Consider the following 17,428-nt stretch of genomic DNA (forward strand, 5'->3'; position numbering starts at 1 on the left):
GCCCTTCATACAGCAAATGAGCCCAAGTGGGGGAAGTTAGCTTTTCAGCCTGCCCATGCGAACAAAGTTCTCTGCCTCTTCAGAAGCGTGGCTTCTGCACAGCTCAGTGGTCTAAATGTTAATCCTGCTTTAAGGAACCCATCTCTGGTTTAATATCCACTACCTTTCCCCAGTCCTTATTTACATGTCATTGACCAAAATAAAATTATACCAATTTGTTACATTTTATAACCTCCAGAGACAGAAACCCTTGGACTTGAGGCTCTAGCGATTATCAGGGTCCTAAGCTATGCTTTATGGAGACTAAATACAGGTATGCAAGTATTGCCTTCCTTTTCCTCACCCCACCTTTTGTCTTTTCTCTTAGAGATGCTTTTCATTACATCGGTTATTTTCAATGGTAAGATCTTACAGGATGCACTCTCCTTCTTTTGTTCTGTATTTTCCCTAATTTGTTACTTGTAAAAACATAAAGGCTCCCTAGAGTTTCAGCCAATCATAACTTGCATTTCAACAATGCTCCTCTCTTACTATAGTCTTTAGTTTCATTTATTCATGTTTCAATTCAAATAGGAACAATGTTACATCAAGATGTGCTCTTCCACTATTATATACAGAATACATTCCATCCGTTTGAAACACCAATAATTTTAAATATTTTACATTAATTTTTTCTTACTATCTTTCATTGTTACAAGCATTATGGTGCATTTTAAAAATGAGGGACAGGATTCAGTACTGAGCGTGTTAGTGTTAATGCCTGAGAAATGAAGCCAGTTTGACTTTCATCTAAAGTAATTTTTCAGATTTTCCAATATTGTTTATTTCTCAAAACCGATCTTTTTATTATACAAATAAAACAGATCTTTTTCCTCAGGTTGTTATTTTTAGCACATTGTATATGATAAGAATTTAAAACATATGTTGGTTGCTTAACCTAACTTTTACTGTGTAAGTTTTTACACCTTCGTAGTGCTATAAATATGATAGCCCTGTACTTACCAGCTCAATGGAAGGGGCAGAGAAGTACCTATGCCTGCTTTACAGGTAAGAAAACTGAAGCAAAAGATAATTTTTCGGTATTAATCTCCTCTTTTACATGGATTTCGTCATTTTCTTGCCTTTCCCTAGCTTCCAGGCTCCTAGCTTCCATTGCTCTAAGCTAGGTTGTCTCAGAATTTCATCACACACTGGGTGTTGGCTGCTTTCAAAGTCCCAGTTTACCTTCAGCATGCACATGCGGACATAAAGGAAAACTTCTCATCCCTCCCCCGTTTCCCACTAATTCTTGAAAGAAGTTGAGAAATACAGCAATTTTTTAAAAACTTAGTAAAAGCGACACCACATTTCTATTCCCTACATGCAATTCGCAACGCTTACAAAGGAAAGGCGAGAGGCGCAAAGCACATTTTTCAGATCCACATGGTTGGTGGAATGCAGAGGAGATAGATAGTGAAACCTACAGTCTCTCCATTTATGGTTTTTTTCACATAAGTTAGAGAAGAAAAGCTTTCCATAAAAATAGGAAAAAAAAAAGAAAGGTGGAAGTTTACAAAAAACAGAACAGAGGCAGACAAAAACTTGAAGTTACACTGTACCTGTTCACCTAAGAGAAATCCTTAACTGCTTCTTTACAGAAAATATACCCTGTTTTATTTAGTTTTGAGCTACTGGTGTCCTAAAATAGCATTACTCTTACAAATACACAGAATTTTACAGCTTTATGAAGTCTGATTACTTGATCCCAAAGCTCCAGATTCCCCCTGAGGAGTAAGTCCAAGAACAGAAGCCAAATCCTGCTGGCTCTACTAGCTCCCATATGGGCCTAAAGCTCCCCACTGGCAGTTCAATGGGGTGCAGCCAGCAAGGGTATTCTCCTCCTAAAGCCTCTGCTAGACCTTTTTATTTCCAAAAAGAGGGAAAAGTAAGAAAAAGGAAATAAATCTCATTAGGAAAAACATGCTGCAGTTTAATTGAAGTGGCAAATGCAAAGTTAAAAAAAATTAATAAAAAAGCTACACATCATGAAAGATAAAACAGTAGAATAAATATATATACATATAGTGGTTTTCAGAATAGTCATATCTTAAAATAAAAACATAAAACAACTCTCAGGAAAGTGACAGGCAGTACTAATAGAGACATTCTGTTTAAATATTTGGTATTTTAATTTACAAACATACACTTTCCTTCTGTATTTATTTCAGGAAAACATGGGGTCATGCTGTAAAGTTCTGGTATTGGTATTCTCTTTTTATTGTTCCTTTGGAAAGAAAAGTGTATGATTTTTGCTGTTCGTTCTACTTCCTTAAATTACTGAACACAGCCAGGTTCTGTGTCCAAAGAGGGAGCAGATCACTACGTAGAACGTTTTACCCTGATGCTGTTCTGGGAAAATGGGAAGCTAAGTTAGATGTGTTGATTCGGACTCAACCTCTTAAAAAAACTACTTTGTCATATCCACTTAGGGCAACAAACAAACTGAACTAGTTCTCTTTTTTCTCTCTCTGAACTTTAGTTCTCTTCTTTTTGAAGTTAGTGTGTTTTCAGTGGTATGTTTGCTTCCAGGGTTTTTTCTTCGCATTCTGATCATGTAAACTGGTAAAGAGCGAAAGAATCCTCCCTGCCACGCAGTTCTGCTGCTTTTTGCTGATAGATGTATGACAGGTACAATTTCTGTGCTGTCAAGAGCACAGAAAATATACTTGGTATTTTACTAACAGTAGGACTCCTGAGACCTAAAAACCAAATCAATTCTTCAAATGTTAACAATGATGGTCCTGAACTTTGCATCTTTTAGACGATGGCTCTTCCATCTTCAGTGCTTCAAAATTACTGGAATCAGATTTGCCCTTATCCAAGACAACAGTTATACCAGATAGAAGGTAGCCTCCACCTCCACTCATTGTCAGTTTTGGATGGCTTCGATCTGGTAAGACCTTTAAAAAAAACAAAACCCAAAACAAACAAAAAACCAAGCATCTGTAAAAACTCACTATATGTGCACATCAAATTGTGTAATTTAAGTTTACAGTATAAGATGTAATTTTTTTTCCCAGCCACTACCACAAATAGCCATTTGGAAAGTGTATTTATCTTTAAAGGGCAAAGTATCTGCATACCAGAAACCAGCTATAGAAATACAGAAGAATACAGGCTACTGCCTTACTGATTACTTCTTCATGGCATTTCCAGCAAAATTATGAAGTCAACGTTTGGGATACATGAAAGTCTCATTAATGTGCTCAGAACTGGTGTACTTGCAAGAAACCACAGCTGATCTAAAAAACCAGCATTAATACAGTAATTTCCAGTTCTGTCACTATAATCTTTATGTAGCTACTCTTAAGGTAAGACATAGCAATGAACCATCACTTTCAGCTACATTATACTTTTCTGTAAGCACTTTCTCTTCAGTTATGCTTCCTCCTTGCTTAGACTGCCATCACAGGTCTAAGCTGATCTACGTGCGTCCAGGAGATGGTGCAGTATTGTTCCTAACTGCACCTGGACAGAGCAACCCTTGCCAAGCCTCACTTGTGTGAACATCTTCATCTATCAATCTCCTAATCATTCCCAGTTTGGTTGCCTGATCAATAGTCAGTAATCATAGCCACCCTTGAATTAAGTCATCCCCTAAACAATAACTCCTTACGGACTCCAGAAGCCTATGGGCAAGGAGAAAGTCAGTAAAATGCAAGAACCTCTTCAGAGGTGGTGAGCTGCTTAAAGATCAGACATGCTTCTGCTTCTTCATAGTTGAGAGGGTACTCCACATTTGCAAGCATCTTGTTCAAACAAAGTTAGTTGAACTGACATTTTTCACTGTGGAGATGTTTCCCCCTCTCATCTTGTTTTCATTGTTCAGCTCCCAGACCAGAAACTTCTTGTTACTTTAGTTCCAAGAAACATGTTATTTGAAGACACTGACTTTGTAAGTCACCACCAGTCTTAACGAAACAAAATTTTTTTCAGCTATCAAACCAACTGGAAATGAATAAACACTTCTAATATTTTGCTACATCTCTCTTACACAACATTAGATTGTCCCTCACTTCAGGCTACCCACTAAAGCAGCACAACTATTAAATCTGTCAGTTTGCTACAAATATTTCAGCAAATGTCTAAGTGAAATGCTTTGGAAGAAAAGAAAGTATTTCCATTTGCAATTGTTGCAATGAAATGTTAAAACTCTTCAGAATATTTTCCCACTGCTCTCAGGTAAAAAAAAAAAAAAAGCATAAGCTTGTACATAGTTTCAGCCAAAAAATGTCTTTTCGGAGAGTGTTTCACTCCCCAGTATTCATGCAGCTTTGACAACCACTTACTGCAATCCTTACCTGGTAGTTTCGTAGCCAGGTTTCAGACAGCTTTAGGTTAATAACACCACCTCTTTCCCTCAGCTTTGTGTAACATTCTAATAATGGCTTAAAAAAACCAAATAATAGGTTATACAGCAGAATAGTCTCAAACTTCAACTATAACAGCTAAAATAACATACTTGATTTACCTCCTTATACTGGCAGTAGACAACAAAAGGCCTTGAAGGAGCAACAAATTCCAATAAAGGAAGTAATAAAGGAGAGGGATGAAACTTGCTGGCTACAATTAAGCTGCAAAAGAAATTCCATGCACATTAGTTTTCTGCTTCTAAAGCCTGCATCAAGTGACATTTTCTCCTACTTAGCACAGCGATCAATTATAGCTTAAATGTTGCCAATCAGCATGTTTTCATGGCTCTAACAACTCCCCAAATATAAAAACAAATCATGATTTCCTACTTGTATAATTAAGAGGATAAAACACTTGTTGTCTAAAGTGCAGTATATTACATTGCAGAAACACTCATTTCAGCTGTGTTGAGCTCCACAGTAATTCTTGTGACCCAAGAATTTGCATGCTGCTTTCTCTACCCTAAGACCATTGTCCAAATATAATTAAAATTTTGTGACTTCTAATTGTTGTTTAGAATGTAACCTCAGTTGTGACTCTTTAAACTGGGTAATCTTCATTAAATACAGTTTTATATTAAAAAGTTATTTAAGGAGAAAATAATCCCTTAATGGGCATGACTAAAAATCTTTTAAAAAGAAATTATGTCCTTGCCAACTTAAAGGCTTCATATTTTATTCTCCATCCTCATTTTAATGTCATAGTATAACTTGGATTTACAGATGGTTAAGATTCTCTAGATATCTAGAGTTTTAATTAAAAAAAAGCACTGCTAAACTAGATTGCAAGAAATGGTTGAGTAAATTAGTTAATAAGTTGTACTTGTGCAGAAAGAATGGGCTAATTAAACTACTTCTCCAGTATACAGATACTATATGAGACAACCCATCAATTAACATTTGGTCTCCAGGGGAATGTACAGCACTGGAGACACCGTTAAACCTACCTAACAAAAGGGAGGTAAAAATGGATGTTCAATTTTCTAAACACAATAAAGAGGTGACACAATTCTTTTACAGTTGTTTCCATTCCGGGTTTCTGTTGGCCATGGCCTTGCGGGCCATTTACTTCAAATCCAAACTTCATAAAATTTGTGCTCAGTAATTAACCAAGCAGACCATCAAGAAAAAAAAGACTCCAGACTCTGCATCAGAAGGCTTGGGGTGCTGCACTGAGACTGCCAGGAGCTCTGCCAGACAACAGGAAGGTAAGTGAGAGATGAGAGAGACTCTGAAAAATCAAATTCTGTTCTCTCATATGGCAGCACATATTGCTGTCAGCAGGTAATCTGGCCAGTTGCAAAATTAATGTAATGGGTGAGAGGGGAGAAGGAGGAGGTAGAGAAAGGGTAGGGAAGGGTAGAGAGAGGGGGTGTGGTCTAATTCTGAACACCTGAAATGTCTAAAAACCAATTTCTGCTTTCATCATACCAGAAAAATTTAATAGTCTATCTCGAAAAAGTCTTCTTTAGAAGAATACCAAAATCCCTAATGAATGTCTTCCTTTTTCCCCTTCAAAGACCTGACAGACATCAACTCCCATAAATGGAATTGAACAAACAGGTCTAGTAGAAGGACTGTTTTACCACCTAACAGCACAGAAGACATAAATTTTAATAAAATTGTATCTTCTACATTAAGTAGTAAATATTGTAAAATTCAGGACTTCAAGAGTAATTCTCCTATATTTGGTGCCCATCTTTACCTAATGACCAGTTTTTCTTTACTCTGACAGTAAGTCCTAATCTTTTTCCCCACCTCCAATGTTAACCAGCTTATACCTATCTTTTCCCTGTTTCTCTCTGGCAAAACAAAACAAAATCCTAACTTCCCTGCCTGCTTCTACTCACATGCCAAGTCGTTAGTTCAAAGCATTTCTTTATTCCAAGACAATTTTTCCTGGCTTAGCAGTATACGTACCCTGTGGCTCTTGATCTAAACAAATGGTGAGCTACAAAAGGCAGATGACTAAAGAAAGGTGATCCTGACTGAGCCATCTGGGACAGTGCCTTCGGGCAACCATAAACTTCTCTTCCCCCCTATCACGCTGAAGACTTCCTAAAGCAAGAAATCACTCATCTCTTCAAGTATATAATTTGTTATAGCCTTCATGCATTACAAAGGACAAAAGAAGTAGACAAGTGATTGAAAACAAATGAACAAGAGACAAATACTAAATAGGCTTCCTTGAACCCAAACTTAATCAACAACCGAATACACTATTTTACACTACACGAAGAATCAAGTAAAGTCAAATATTAATTTTCACTTCACCAAACCATGCAGAGACATTAATTATAATGATGGGTGCAGGAGACAGCGGTAAAACCGTAACAAAACACTACCACTGTTGAGGCAGCTTAATGGTCATCCACAGGCATCACCAGTGGTGCTGCTGCTGCCAAAGAGACATGCAGTACTTTTTACAAACCTCTTTTACCATTTTATTGCTTCAGAGAACATGGAATGACCTATCTCTGCATCTTTATAGAAAAGGCTAATTCTACCACTTAAATATGCTAGATGAGATATACTAAAATATGAGTGAGCATGAGTTAAAACATTTCATAATAACAAAAACAAAAATTATACGCAAGCATTTAAACATAACCAATAAATGTGTATTAAAATTTATCCAAGCAGAACAGCTTTATTCCCAGTGAGTCAATATCCTTAGGAGGAAAAAATGAATATGAATGTTATTAAATTAACTAAATCAATGTTACTTGATTAACTCAAATCAATTCAGCATTTGTTAAGAATATCGTGAAAAAGTCACAACCACCAAGTGCTCTTACACTATTGGGGGGCTGAATTTCTTGGAATATGTTTATCGTATTTGTTTTAAACTTCTGATATTAAATCCTCACGTTAAATTATTCCTTGGGAACAATCGATCCTGGCTAAAGCAGGTAAAATGAAGTTATGTGTTTTTTCCTGTGTAAAAAAGAAATTAGTTTCTAAAAACAAACCAACGAACCAAACCCCAAAACAACAAACTTAGTTCCAATTCAATAAACTTAAAACTTCAGGTTCTACTTTGCCAATTAGAATCCTGTGATTTTTACTGGCAGTCATTTAGTATTAAATTCTACCTGGATTCTCTTTGGTTTCTCTTTGGATAGAATAGATTTGTTTGTTTACTCATAACTAGTCAGGAAACTATGACTTGTAGATCATGAAATTTCAAACCATTTAAATAACAGAAAAAATCTCAACCAGGTAAGAACGAAACGATACCCAAGACACACCTGGGTTGACTGCTTGCTTGTAAATATTAAGAAAAAAATTAGGGTATTTTTAAAACAAAGCTTTTATTTGTTTGAAAGGAAATCATTTTCTGTAGATGTGTTTTCAAACAGAAGACCTTTCTGACTACAAACAAACTCACCCATCAGCATTCTTCTCTCTCAACAAAGCAGCAGTTTCTATTAGCTTTTTCCTTCTCTCCCATTGTTTTCTTTGCTTTTCCCGAACCTTTGAACAACAAAACACATAGTTTGCACTTTATGGACTATTTCATGGACTGAATTTTCATTTTTTGCATCTTAGATGGCTTAACGTAAGACAAAAGACAACTTCCAGAGTTCCATTTTAACACCTGAATAAGCTGTATTTCAGCATGCCCGATTCGGACAGCAGAATTTTAAGTATATAGATGTCGTAAAACTTGAATAGCCACAACAAGTATTCTTACATTTTCTTTATTTTCTTTTTCTTTGTTCTCTTTAAAGTCTACATCTTCAGCGTTAATGTCCATTGTTTCTTGCTCTTCTGTTTGGTTGATCTCCATAGCTGCTTCAGTAGTAGATTCCTCTTCTGTTTCCTGTAGGGAAGTCTGCTTCTCATCAGTCAATCCATTGCTTTCTTCTTCCACTAGCGCGTTATCTTCAGGTTCTGAAGGCAGAGCCTCAGTAGAAAATGTCCCAGAGAGGAGACTATCCACTTTGCTGAGAGGAAATTCATGAAGATTATCGAAAAACAGTTTTGGAAATCCAAAACAACTGGTAGCAGCTCTAACAGGTCCCCCTCCTGGATACATCTGAATAATGGATCCATAGCCTATGAGAGCAAAAGAATCAAAACCACATTGGAAAGCCAGAATTTCTTAAATTGCTTAAGCATTTTAGAAATTTAGAAAATTTAAATGAAGCATTCATTTAAAAATAGATAAGTAAATTGCCTGCTCTTAATCTAACTTTCATCAAATTTAACAGGCTGCTGAAGTATGCCTCAAGTAGAAAATCTTTATTGGAAGGACAACAGTTACTGCAACTCAAAAGGACAAGGTAACTCAAAGATTATGCACATATTAAACATGTATTTAGGATTAGCACAGAACATATAAGCAGTGACAAATTGTTAGAAAAGCTAATTTAATTAAGAATTAAAAAGACAAATTTTCTACAGTATTTGTTACTTATAACTGTGGAGTGGTTTTGATAAAAAATAAAAGCTAATTTAAACAGCATTAATAAGCAAAGAATTTTTTCAACATCCAGACTCCAAAGGAAGAGATGTCAGATGCTTAAACATACTAAAAAGAACTTTTCAATAGTTATATTGAAATTCCATCTTATTTAATTCACTTCAGAAACTATCACTATGGCTAAAAATTGCTGAAACAAAAACAATTTATAGTATAACTGCCTGCATGCTTCTCAGCCAACAGAGAGCACATCTGGGTGCACAACATTACATGACACTTCCTACGTTTCCGGGCTTCTGGAATATAATTGTCATCTCTTGTCTTTGAATGTCTAGTGTCTTTGAATTACTTATGATGAAATTAATTAAGTCTGAGAAATAAAAAAATCAAGTCAAACTTCTCCTAGAATACACTTACGAAAAATGTCATATACGACTTCTAAAATATACATTTTGCAGACATTAAATCTCTGGTGCAGTGAACAAGAGGAATGACAACATTTTCAGTGCTGCGGACTGTCTGAATTCCAGTGTTACTACTCCTGTTTTCTGCCATTCACTTTCCTGGACTTCCCAGGTGCCTGGGAAGAATCTGCATACAAGCTGCATACAGCCTTTTCTGAACACAATGTCATTATGCTAAGACAGAAACTAAAACAGATCTACATACAGTGATATCAACTTTAAATTTCTTTTTTTTTTAAATAGTGAAAAATAAATCCAACTTAAATATGCAAAATACAACTTTCTCCAATGGAAAAAACAAGTATCTCCGAATACTGGAGACAGTAAAAGTAGATTTTTAAAACTGAGAAAGCATTTTGAAGTACTGCCTTTTAAAAATAGTAGAGAGATGCGTATTTCTTACGTTTCAAGTAAGCCCTCAGTCTGTACATTACTAAAGCTACTGTGTTACTCGCCTCCCATTCGCTCCATCACCGCCCCCAGCACAAGGCCTGCACATGTTTCCATTACAATCATCTTGTTGCCAGCACGTATGTTTCCTAAAGTCAACATCTGAGATAGGGTGTCATATCGCAAGTGGCTAGAAGACAGAAGGTTTTAAGAAATACCAAATTAGTTTTCTTACAGTTAGAAATACTGTGTATTAGCTCAGGAGCCTGTCAAAAAAGCTGGATTACAGGTAGATTTTCAGGAACAGCATCAGTGGCCTTCAGAGTCACCATGCAGAAACTTGTCATTAACCATCTGGTAATAAAGAAGCACTCCAACCCGAGCCAACAAGAAATTAGCAGGGAATGGGTGTTTAGGTTTACAAAGAAAATAGCCGAAGTAGGATATGAAGTAGGGTGCACATAATAAAGCACACATCTCATGCTGTGCCAGTCAGACAAAATATTTCTTAAACTTCAGTTTTTTGTTGTTCTCTCTAATGTCAGTTTTGTAAAGAACAAATGGTATGTGAATGCATTTCCTAATCCAGTACTGTATCCTCAGTGATTTTAATCTATTTCACAGTAGCACACACCACCTGCAATCCAGGATCAAAACCTAATGCTACTGACTGCAGCACCTGCACTGACGGGACTCAGTGATGGCCAAGGAAATTACAACTGATCTTAATAGAGAAATAAAGCCAAGTGAAGGAGATGAGGGAAGGAGAAGGAAAAAGGTTTGAGAAGCCTTAAATAACATAAAGAGCTGTTTTTTCAGTCTCAGCATCTCAGATCTACTTTTACTACTTTAAAAACAATAAATCAGTCCATCTTAAACAATGTCTGGAACAATGTATCCTTTAATTTAGGTAAGTGAAAATCAAATGCAGCTAGATCTCTGCCCCCCACAATGTTAACCACATGTTTTTAAATTCTGGAGACTTCTGATTGAAGAAGATTTGATTCCCTAACATGTTAAAGGCAAAAATTCCTGTTTCTGGTAGGTGGCTTGTTATTTAGATTACTGAGCCAGAAAACAGATACAATATGCCACTGACCAACACAGATAAGAGATTCCTCTGCAAATGCAAAGAGCCTCTGTCTACATTGGTGGTAGGGAAATGGTAAAGCTGATGCGGCATGCAAGAGAGTTTTCTCTTCACTGCAAAAGCATATTGATTCATTTTCTACATCACGTTATTTTTCATTAATTTACAATCTTTCCATTAACAGGAAAAAAAGAATAAATGTGATGAGTATTATATACTCTGGTACAATACAGGTATTTTGAAAAATATTATAATATCTCTCTGTTATAATTTGAAAAAAGAAACAAAATGAAAACTTACTTAATTTTTCCAGGTTCCCTTGCATAATACATTGTTGAAAGAATGCGAGTGGATGGTTTCACAATTGTAATAACTGCCTCATATCTGTAAGAAACACATAGTAACAGTCTTATTTCAAGCTCAACAAATTAGAGAACTACTAAGTATTTTCCAGATTTTAAAATTCACTTACTTTTTTTTCTTCTTCTTTATGTATTTATCTTGAGCAAATTCTGTTTTGTCTCTGAATGTTGTACTGTTCTCTATTAACTGTTGAACTATTTCCTTGGAAGAGACAATTTATTTTTATTATAGCTGGTATTTATTTTTCATTCATTTAATATATAGTATTTTTTTAAACAAACACTGAAAATATTTTCTTCCAATAGAGGCATGTATACCATTAACTTCTACTGACATTAATGGCAAAATAAATTTCTACTAATCAACATGACAAGTGAGGCACTACCCTATGTGCAGCAATTTAATAATATACTTCTGCCTCTGGGTGTTCTTTAACTACATAATGCCAGCATAAACATTATAAAACTGAAAATGCTTATCCTGGAAACAGGGTATTTTGTGGGGAAGAAGTCTGGCAGGTGCCAGAACTAACTCATGAGAGAGGGCAGACTTGTATGGCCAGAAATGAAGAAAAAGCAGGATTGTTCCTTTCAGCATCACCAAGCCATTACTTCAGCTCTTACTGTGAAGCCTCAGTACCTACATATTCTTATCCTATGCTGAATGTCAAGGAGACTACCCTGCTTTCTCTAAGTGATTAGCTATTTTTAATTTAATTTAATTTATTTAGAATGAGGCAGAGTTATGTTTATTGTCAGTTATTATGGAACAACTGACACAAATTCTGTCAGTCCAACATCCCCCATAGTAACTGGTTTGCATGACAGTACCCCAAGTCCTCTGTGAAGCTATACAGGCAAAAATATTTTACAAAAAACAAAACAAAACGAGGAACCTAATGTCATATGTAATATTTACTTTAATTCAACTCCCTCTTTGGGTCTCTTGTCTGACTTTAGCATCTCTATGTCTGAGGCTATCTTTTTCCATCTTGTGCTAGTTCTTCCTCTATACTCTGGCTATTTATCAGACATCTCCCTTACCCCACTGACTTCTTCTGCCTCCCAAATTGTGCTAGACTCCTGTACCATCTCCTTGCACGATGTCAAACTCCTTAGCATTTACTATTTCCTACAATACTCCCCCTGACTTCTTCCTTCTCTAGCTCCCAGGTTTGCTCCCGGATCTCCCCAGAATTCCACATTTTGTTTCCTTATCTCCTTGTTCTAATCTTCTCCCTTTGCCAATCCAACTCTTCTTCCTCATACTTTCAGTTTCCAGCTGGAGGGATCATTAAGACCTCCAACAGAAAAAAGCTTTCATTGCTCAGGGTTTGTCTCCATGCCTGCAATACAAGAACAAATGCCGCAAAGTGCTGTTTTGGTTGTTGTGATGAAAGTAGTTTAACTGCTAAAATTGTAAGTTTATATTAAATATGTAGGAAGAGCAATAGTATAACCTGGCCTCACAGGAGTTGGGGGGGGGGGGGGGGTGGAATGACAAAAGGAGTATTTTCAATGTGGACACTGCAACACTGCATCTCCCATTGTGCTTTAGGAACCTGCTCCAAAATATAGTGACCAAGTACTTCTCACATTCTATTGCTATTTTTCAAGCCATTATTTCTTAAAGCCCTTAAAGCACTTAAGATGTACTATTAATGGCATGAAACAGCGTATCTTCCTTTTTTTGACTTATTCTTGGAAAAAGTTAAACGCAGTGTCTGGGTTATTTGGGGTTTTGGTGGCTTCTTTTTTTTTCAGTAAAATTTACAGCAAGGAAACTGAGCAGTATTTCTGTAGGGTACGCAAAGCAAGCCAAAGGGAAATTGCAGCACGCAATGCCCTGGGAGTACATGCCACTTGAAGTCTGCATCCTAATACCTGTCGCTCAGGACCTGGGAAGGATCTGGGAAGTGATGGGAAAATCAAACCCCATTAACACTGTGGTTCCTTTATTTCAAAGAGCAATCACCTCTAAAGTGAGCCTGCGTCACAAAGACATGCCATTCACAAACATGAGTTCAAATTTTACCAGACATTTATGGAAGAATAATATCTATTACTGCTAATACAACACAGTCTAAAATTAATATTCAGCTACAGTTCAGACACCAGAGTTAACAAAGTAAGATACTTTAATAACCTAAAATAACAGTATAGTAGATGTATGGCACAGACATGCTGAGGACATGCATAAAAGCCAGAGTGATCTTCTGCCACGGATAACAAGAACGAATAGAAAACATCAAAGCTATCAGACTGGTTAGTAGATTCTTCTCAAAGAGATAACACCATGAGCAGCACAACCATGGAAACAGAAGAAATACCATTCTAAACTCCTTGGACCGATCCATTATTAAAGCAGGCAAAAGCAGAACAACTGCTCTGAAGAGCAGCAGCAAACAGCAAGATGCAAAGAGGAGATGAACTTGATGTAAGCATGAGCAATTTCTTATCTTTATTAGAAAGGGTAAACCAAAGATGAGAGAGAATTTTGACTGATAACATGTGCAGAACAGAATTGGCTGCAATGGTTTATTAACATTTAAGATGGCCTCACTCCTTGTTGACAAAGTGCGGGGTAAAATCCATTCCCTTTTCTAACAGAACAGAACTGATCTCTTGAGAATATTCTTAGTTTTTGAGGTGCAGATAAAACACAGGCATCACATCTGCTTGGTAGGTACCGTCTAGAGGCGCACTGATAGTACATTTGCTACATATAGTGTTATTTGTTAATACTTTGGTGTTTATCCATATTCCTTTCCTTCTCCTTTGACAGTTTAATTACTGCACGATTTTAGTATGTCTGTAATATAGAAATAATATTTTGAATCTTATAAACAAACAAAACTAAAAGGTGATTATGCGAGCTGTATTTCCTTAAAAGTTTTAATATTTCTTTTTGTCTGTTATGACTTCTGATGCAGTAAAAATTCATACTTTACTCTCTGTTGACAAAGTTGCCAACCTTACATGAAGTTTTCTCTGAAAATAGCCTTTGCATTTTTGTGAAAACAGATCTTTAGGAAAAACATGGCTTGAGCAGAAGAACAAAGAAAAAGCACTTTAGTCTATGCACCAATAAAAAGAATAGCCTATTTCATAAACTAACATATAACCATCAAGGTAGCACAGAAATGACACCAAAACCTTATTTTTACCTGTCCTTTAATACCCTTGTCCTTCAAAGCCTTTATGTCATCATGAGTCAGTTTTTGAGACTTTCCGTCGTCAACTATGTTACGATTATCTGTACCTGCTTCTTTTGTTTCTAAAGGAAAAGGATATAGACTTGTAAAATCTAGCTCTAAATATATTTTAAGTTGGAGAAACATATGATTTTAGTTTCACAGAAAGCAGACTTCTCAGGATTAAACCCACATGCTTCACAGCCTTGCAAAGTATTGCCTAAGCAATCAATGAAATGTAATATGTAAAATACACCTTAGTATATATATATTCACCCCAACTAAGGTTCAAATTTTCTCCCATATTAAAAAGCTGATTTGTTACAGGGCTAGTGAAACAGCAGATCAAGACAAAACCACGCACTTTTATGACAGAAAGAATATAAGTAATGTTAAGTTTACAAATGATTAACAGAAAGCTTTTCCATCATCTTTGGTATTATCAAAGAAACAAATTAATTAGAAGTCATTCTTCCAAACACCAGTCAATCCTCTGTAATACCTGTGGTAGTCTCTTCCACCTCTTGCTTTGGCTGGAGGTTTCCACCACTGGTTACTTCAAATGTAGTTCCATAAATATGTCCAATGGCATTATCCAGATAGAACCACTGCTTCTCAAAAATAATTTTTCTGAAATAATAAAAAAATTAATTATATTAAAAGCATTATTTTTACTATGTCTGAAACCCTCATGCCACAATAGTTCAAAGTAAACTATAGCTTCATATATGCCATTTTTATCTATATCCTTGAAGAAAACCAGGACAAGCATAAAAAGTGAAATACTAACTACTATTAACCACAAAACCACATTAAACTGAAACTTGTTAGGAAAAGAACAAAGAACTTAAATCTACTATACAGTAATAAATTTTTTTTTTCAGTTCAAAATAATTCTAAAATGGCAGATAAAACAGGGATATAGCACTTGAATTATATAGTACCACTGTTGACAGAAAGTCAGAACAAGGCAAAGAATGAAATTAATCTAAAGTACATTAAATCTAGGCTGGGTCATGCAGATAAGTGTGAAAAGATAAGCGTGAACCTGTATTTTTCAGAGCTCCTTTGAAATAACATTTGTCAAAGGACTATGAAGAAAACAGAGAGCAGAGAGTGTCATGTGTCATCCTAGAAATGTTTAATAGAAAAAATATATATATTTTATTATCCCTTTCATTTTGATTGCACTGATGGAGGTTTGCATTCTTCCTTCTTCACACAAAAAAGGACCCACAAAGCCTTTAACTTTCAGGCTGATCTACAAAGGTTTCCTTGCTGACCAGAGAAATACCGATCTTGCCAAATGAAACAGGTACCAGTGTCTATGCCACACACATTTGAATCAAAACTTACCAATATGAGCTCTTATTATGCTGATTATACTTATCACTAATTCTGAAGCTAAGCAAAAAGGTTGAGTTCTTTGTTATTTCCAGTTTCCTACTGACTGAAGTATGCAATTCATGCATATATTTTAAATATATTATTTGCATCCCAAAATAGAATCCAGAATTTAAATAAAGCATAAAAATAAAAAGTTTTGTCAGAGGCATTACCAAACCCTCTTAATAAAAAATTAATGACATTATACTTGCTCACGTAGTCTATTAATCCCTGCCAACCCAGATTTTAAAAGACTAATAAATTATTATAAAAGACTTGAAACGACTGAAAAGAATTTAGATAGAAAAAAAATTGTGTGCATGTGCTGAAAATTCATTTTGACAAACATTCTAAACAGAATATCCAATCCCAGCTATTGTCACATGTTCTTGGAGTGTCCTTACCCTCATCAGATTATAGAAAAGGAAAAATTAATGCAAAACTTATTTAATTTCCTGTGGCAATATTTACTCTTTGATTTCTTTATTATTTCTTTTATGATAGGGTTTTTAAACAAAAACTGAAAAGGGACCTAACAAACAGATCTTGGCAGCACTCTGCAGGCTAACAGAGCAACTACCTGATTTTGGTGCCAGATTCTACTGGTGAACGTTAAGCCTGTCAATAACCAGATCTCCCAAATTCCTAGGTCTGAGCTGTGCCATTTTTAAACCAGCCTCATTCAAGCATAGTACCTTTAAATCTCCATGCTACTGAATCAGACGTCTGGCCACATTACCCAATACTGACTTCTACACATTGGTCTATAAAATTGTCTGCTGCAATGGGAAGAGCCCAGGCTGTGTCCACTGATTACAGTATTTCCTGCTGGGGTGCAGGTGCTTCTTGCTATGCCAGTTGGCCTAGGAAAAAGAAATAGGAGACCTTTCATAGCATCCTCTCCAAAGCAGTAACTATCCAGAACTGACAGCTAGCATCTTCCTACAGTCTAACACCGATGAGAACACTGAAGCCAATCCCTATTATTAACAAGGTAATGCTGCATCTCGCAGAAATTACACACCACAGCGAGATAAACAGCATGAAGATATGCTTCTTGGGCTCCTGCGCCTTTTCTCCTATTCAATCGGTACCAGTTTGACAATGACAACACAAAACCATCCTAATTATCTTTCAAATTCTTACAAGAAACGCAGCCAGGAGATCTTCTGGGTTTTTTCGTCATAGGAACTGAGGCAGCATTAAAATCCTTCACGCTACCTGTCACATCGGCCTAGCGAGGCCGTTATTTCTGACTGGCACGGTAGAAAGCTGTGGGTCACATCGGCCGCACCGGGACCCCCCTTCCCTCAGGCGGAGCCGCGCGACGACCGAAGGAGCTGCCGCACAGGCGGGGGGGGTGGGGAGGGGACGGCGGGGAAGAGGAAGGCGCAAACCTCGGCCGAGGAGGCAGAAGACAAGCGGGATCGAAAGCCCCAGACCGGCCCCTCACCTCCGCCGTAGCACGGCTACCGCTTTGAAGACATCGTCCCGCTTCAAGACGGCGCAATCCCCCTCACAAATGCGCGGGCCCGGCCTCAAGCCGTCCTCCATCGCCACCGCTGCTCGTGCGCCTCCTGTCGCGGGGGTGGCCAGCGCGCAGGCGCCGCCGACCCGCCGCCGGCCCTGCTGCGCATGCGTCACTCCCGCCAATGGCAGGGC

General features: G+C 36.9%; 1 protein-coding gene and 1 long non-coding RNA gene across 3 annotated transcripts; one reads left to right on the forward strand and one right to left on the reverse strand.

The window, feature by feature from the left end:
* The first annotated feature begins 971 nt into the window (after nucleotides 1-971).
* Nucleotides 972-8,877, forward strand: LOC140649711 (uncharacterized). The gene is made up of 3 exons (XR_012041719.1): nucleotides 972-1,047; nucleotides 5,472-5,659; nucleotides 8,669-8,877. It is a non-coding gene; the product is annotated as an uncharacterized lncRNA (long non-coding RNA).
* On the reverse strand, nucleotides 1,034-17,374 carry TRMT6 (tRNA methyltransferase 6 non-catalytic subunit). 2 transcript variants are annotated; one of them, XM_072857298.1, is made up of 11 exons: nucleotides 17,220-17,374; nucleotides 14,883-15,010; nucleotides 14,354-14,463; nucleotides 11,297-11,388; nucleotides 11,125-11,208; nucleotides 9,800-9,924; nucleotides 8,149-8,513; nucleotides 7,843-7,928; nucleotides 4,511-4,613; nucleotides 4,341-4,427; nucleotides 1,034-2,939 (listed from the first exon to the last, which is right to left on the reverse strand). In XM_072857298.1, the coding sequence occupies exons 1-11, from the start codon at nucleotides 17,318-17,320 to the stop codon at nucleotides 2,766-2,768; spliced, it is 1,455 nt and encodes a 484-aa protein (XP_072713399.1). In that variant the 5' UTR covers nucleotides 17,321-17,374; the 3' UTR covers nucleotides 1,034-2,765. The 2 variants fall into 2 exon arrangements, with proteins under 2 accessions (XP_072713399.1, XP_072713400.1); XM_072857299.1 differs by lacking the exons at nucleotides 14,354-14,463; nucleotides 17,220-17,374 and adding an exon at nucleotides 16,462-16,592.
* Nucleotides 17,375-17,428: the final 54 nt, after the last annotated feature.

This window comes from Ciconia boyciana, chromosome 3 (assembly GCF_034638445.1).
Source record: "Ciconia boyciana chromosome 3, ASM3463844v1, whole genome shotgun sequence".
Taxonomy (NCBI): Eukaryota; Metazoa; Chordata; class Aves; order Ciconiiformes; family Ciconiidae; genus Ciconia; species Ciconia boyciana.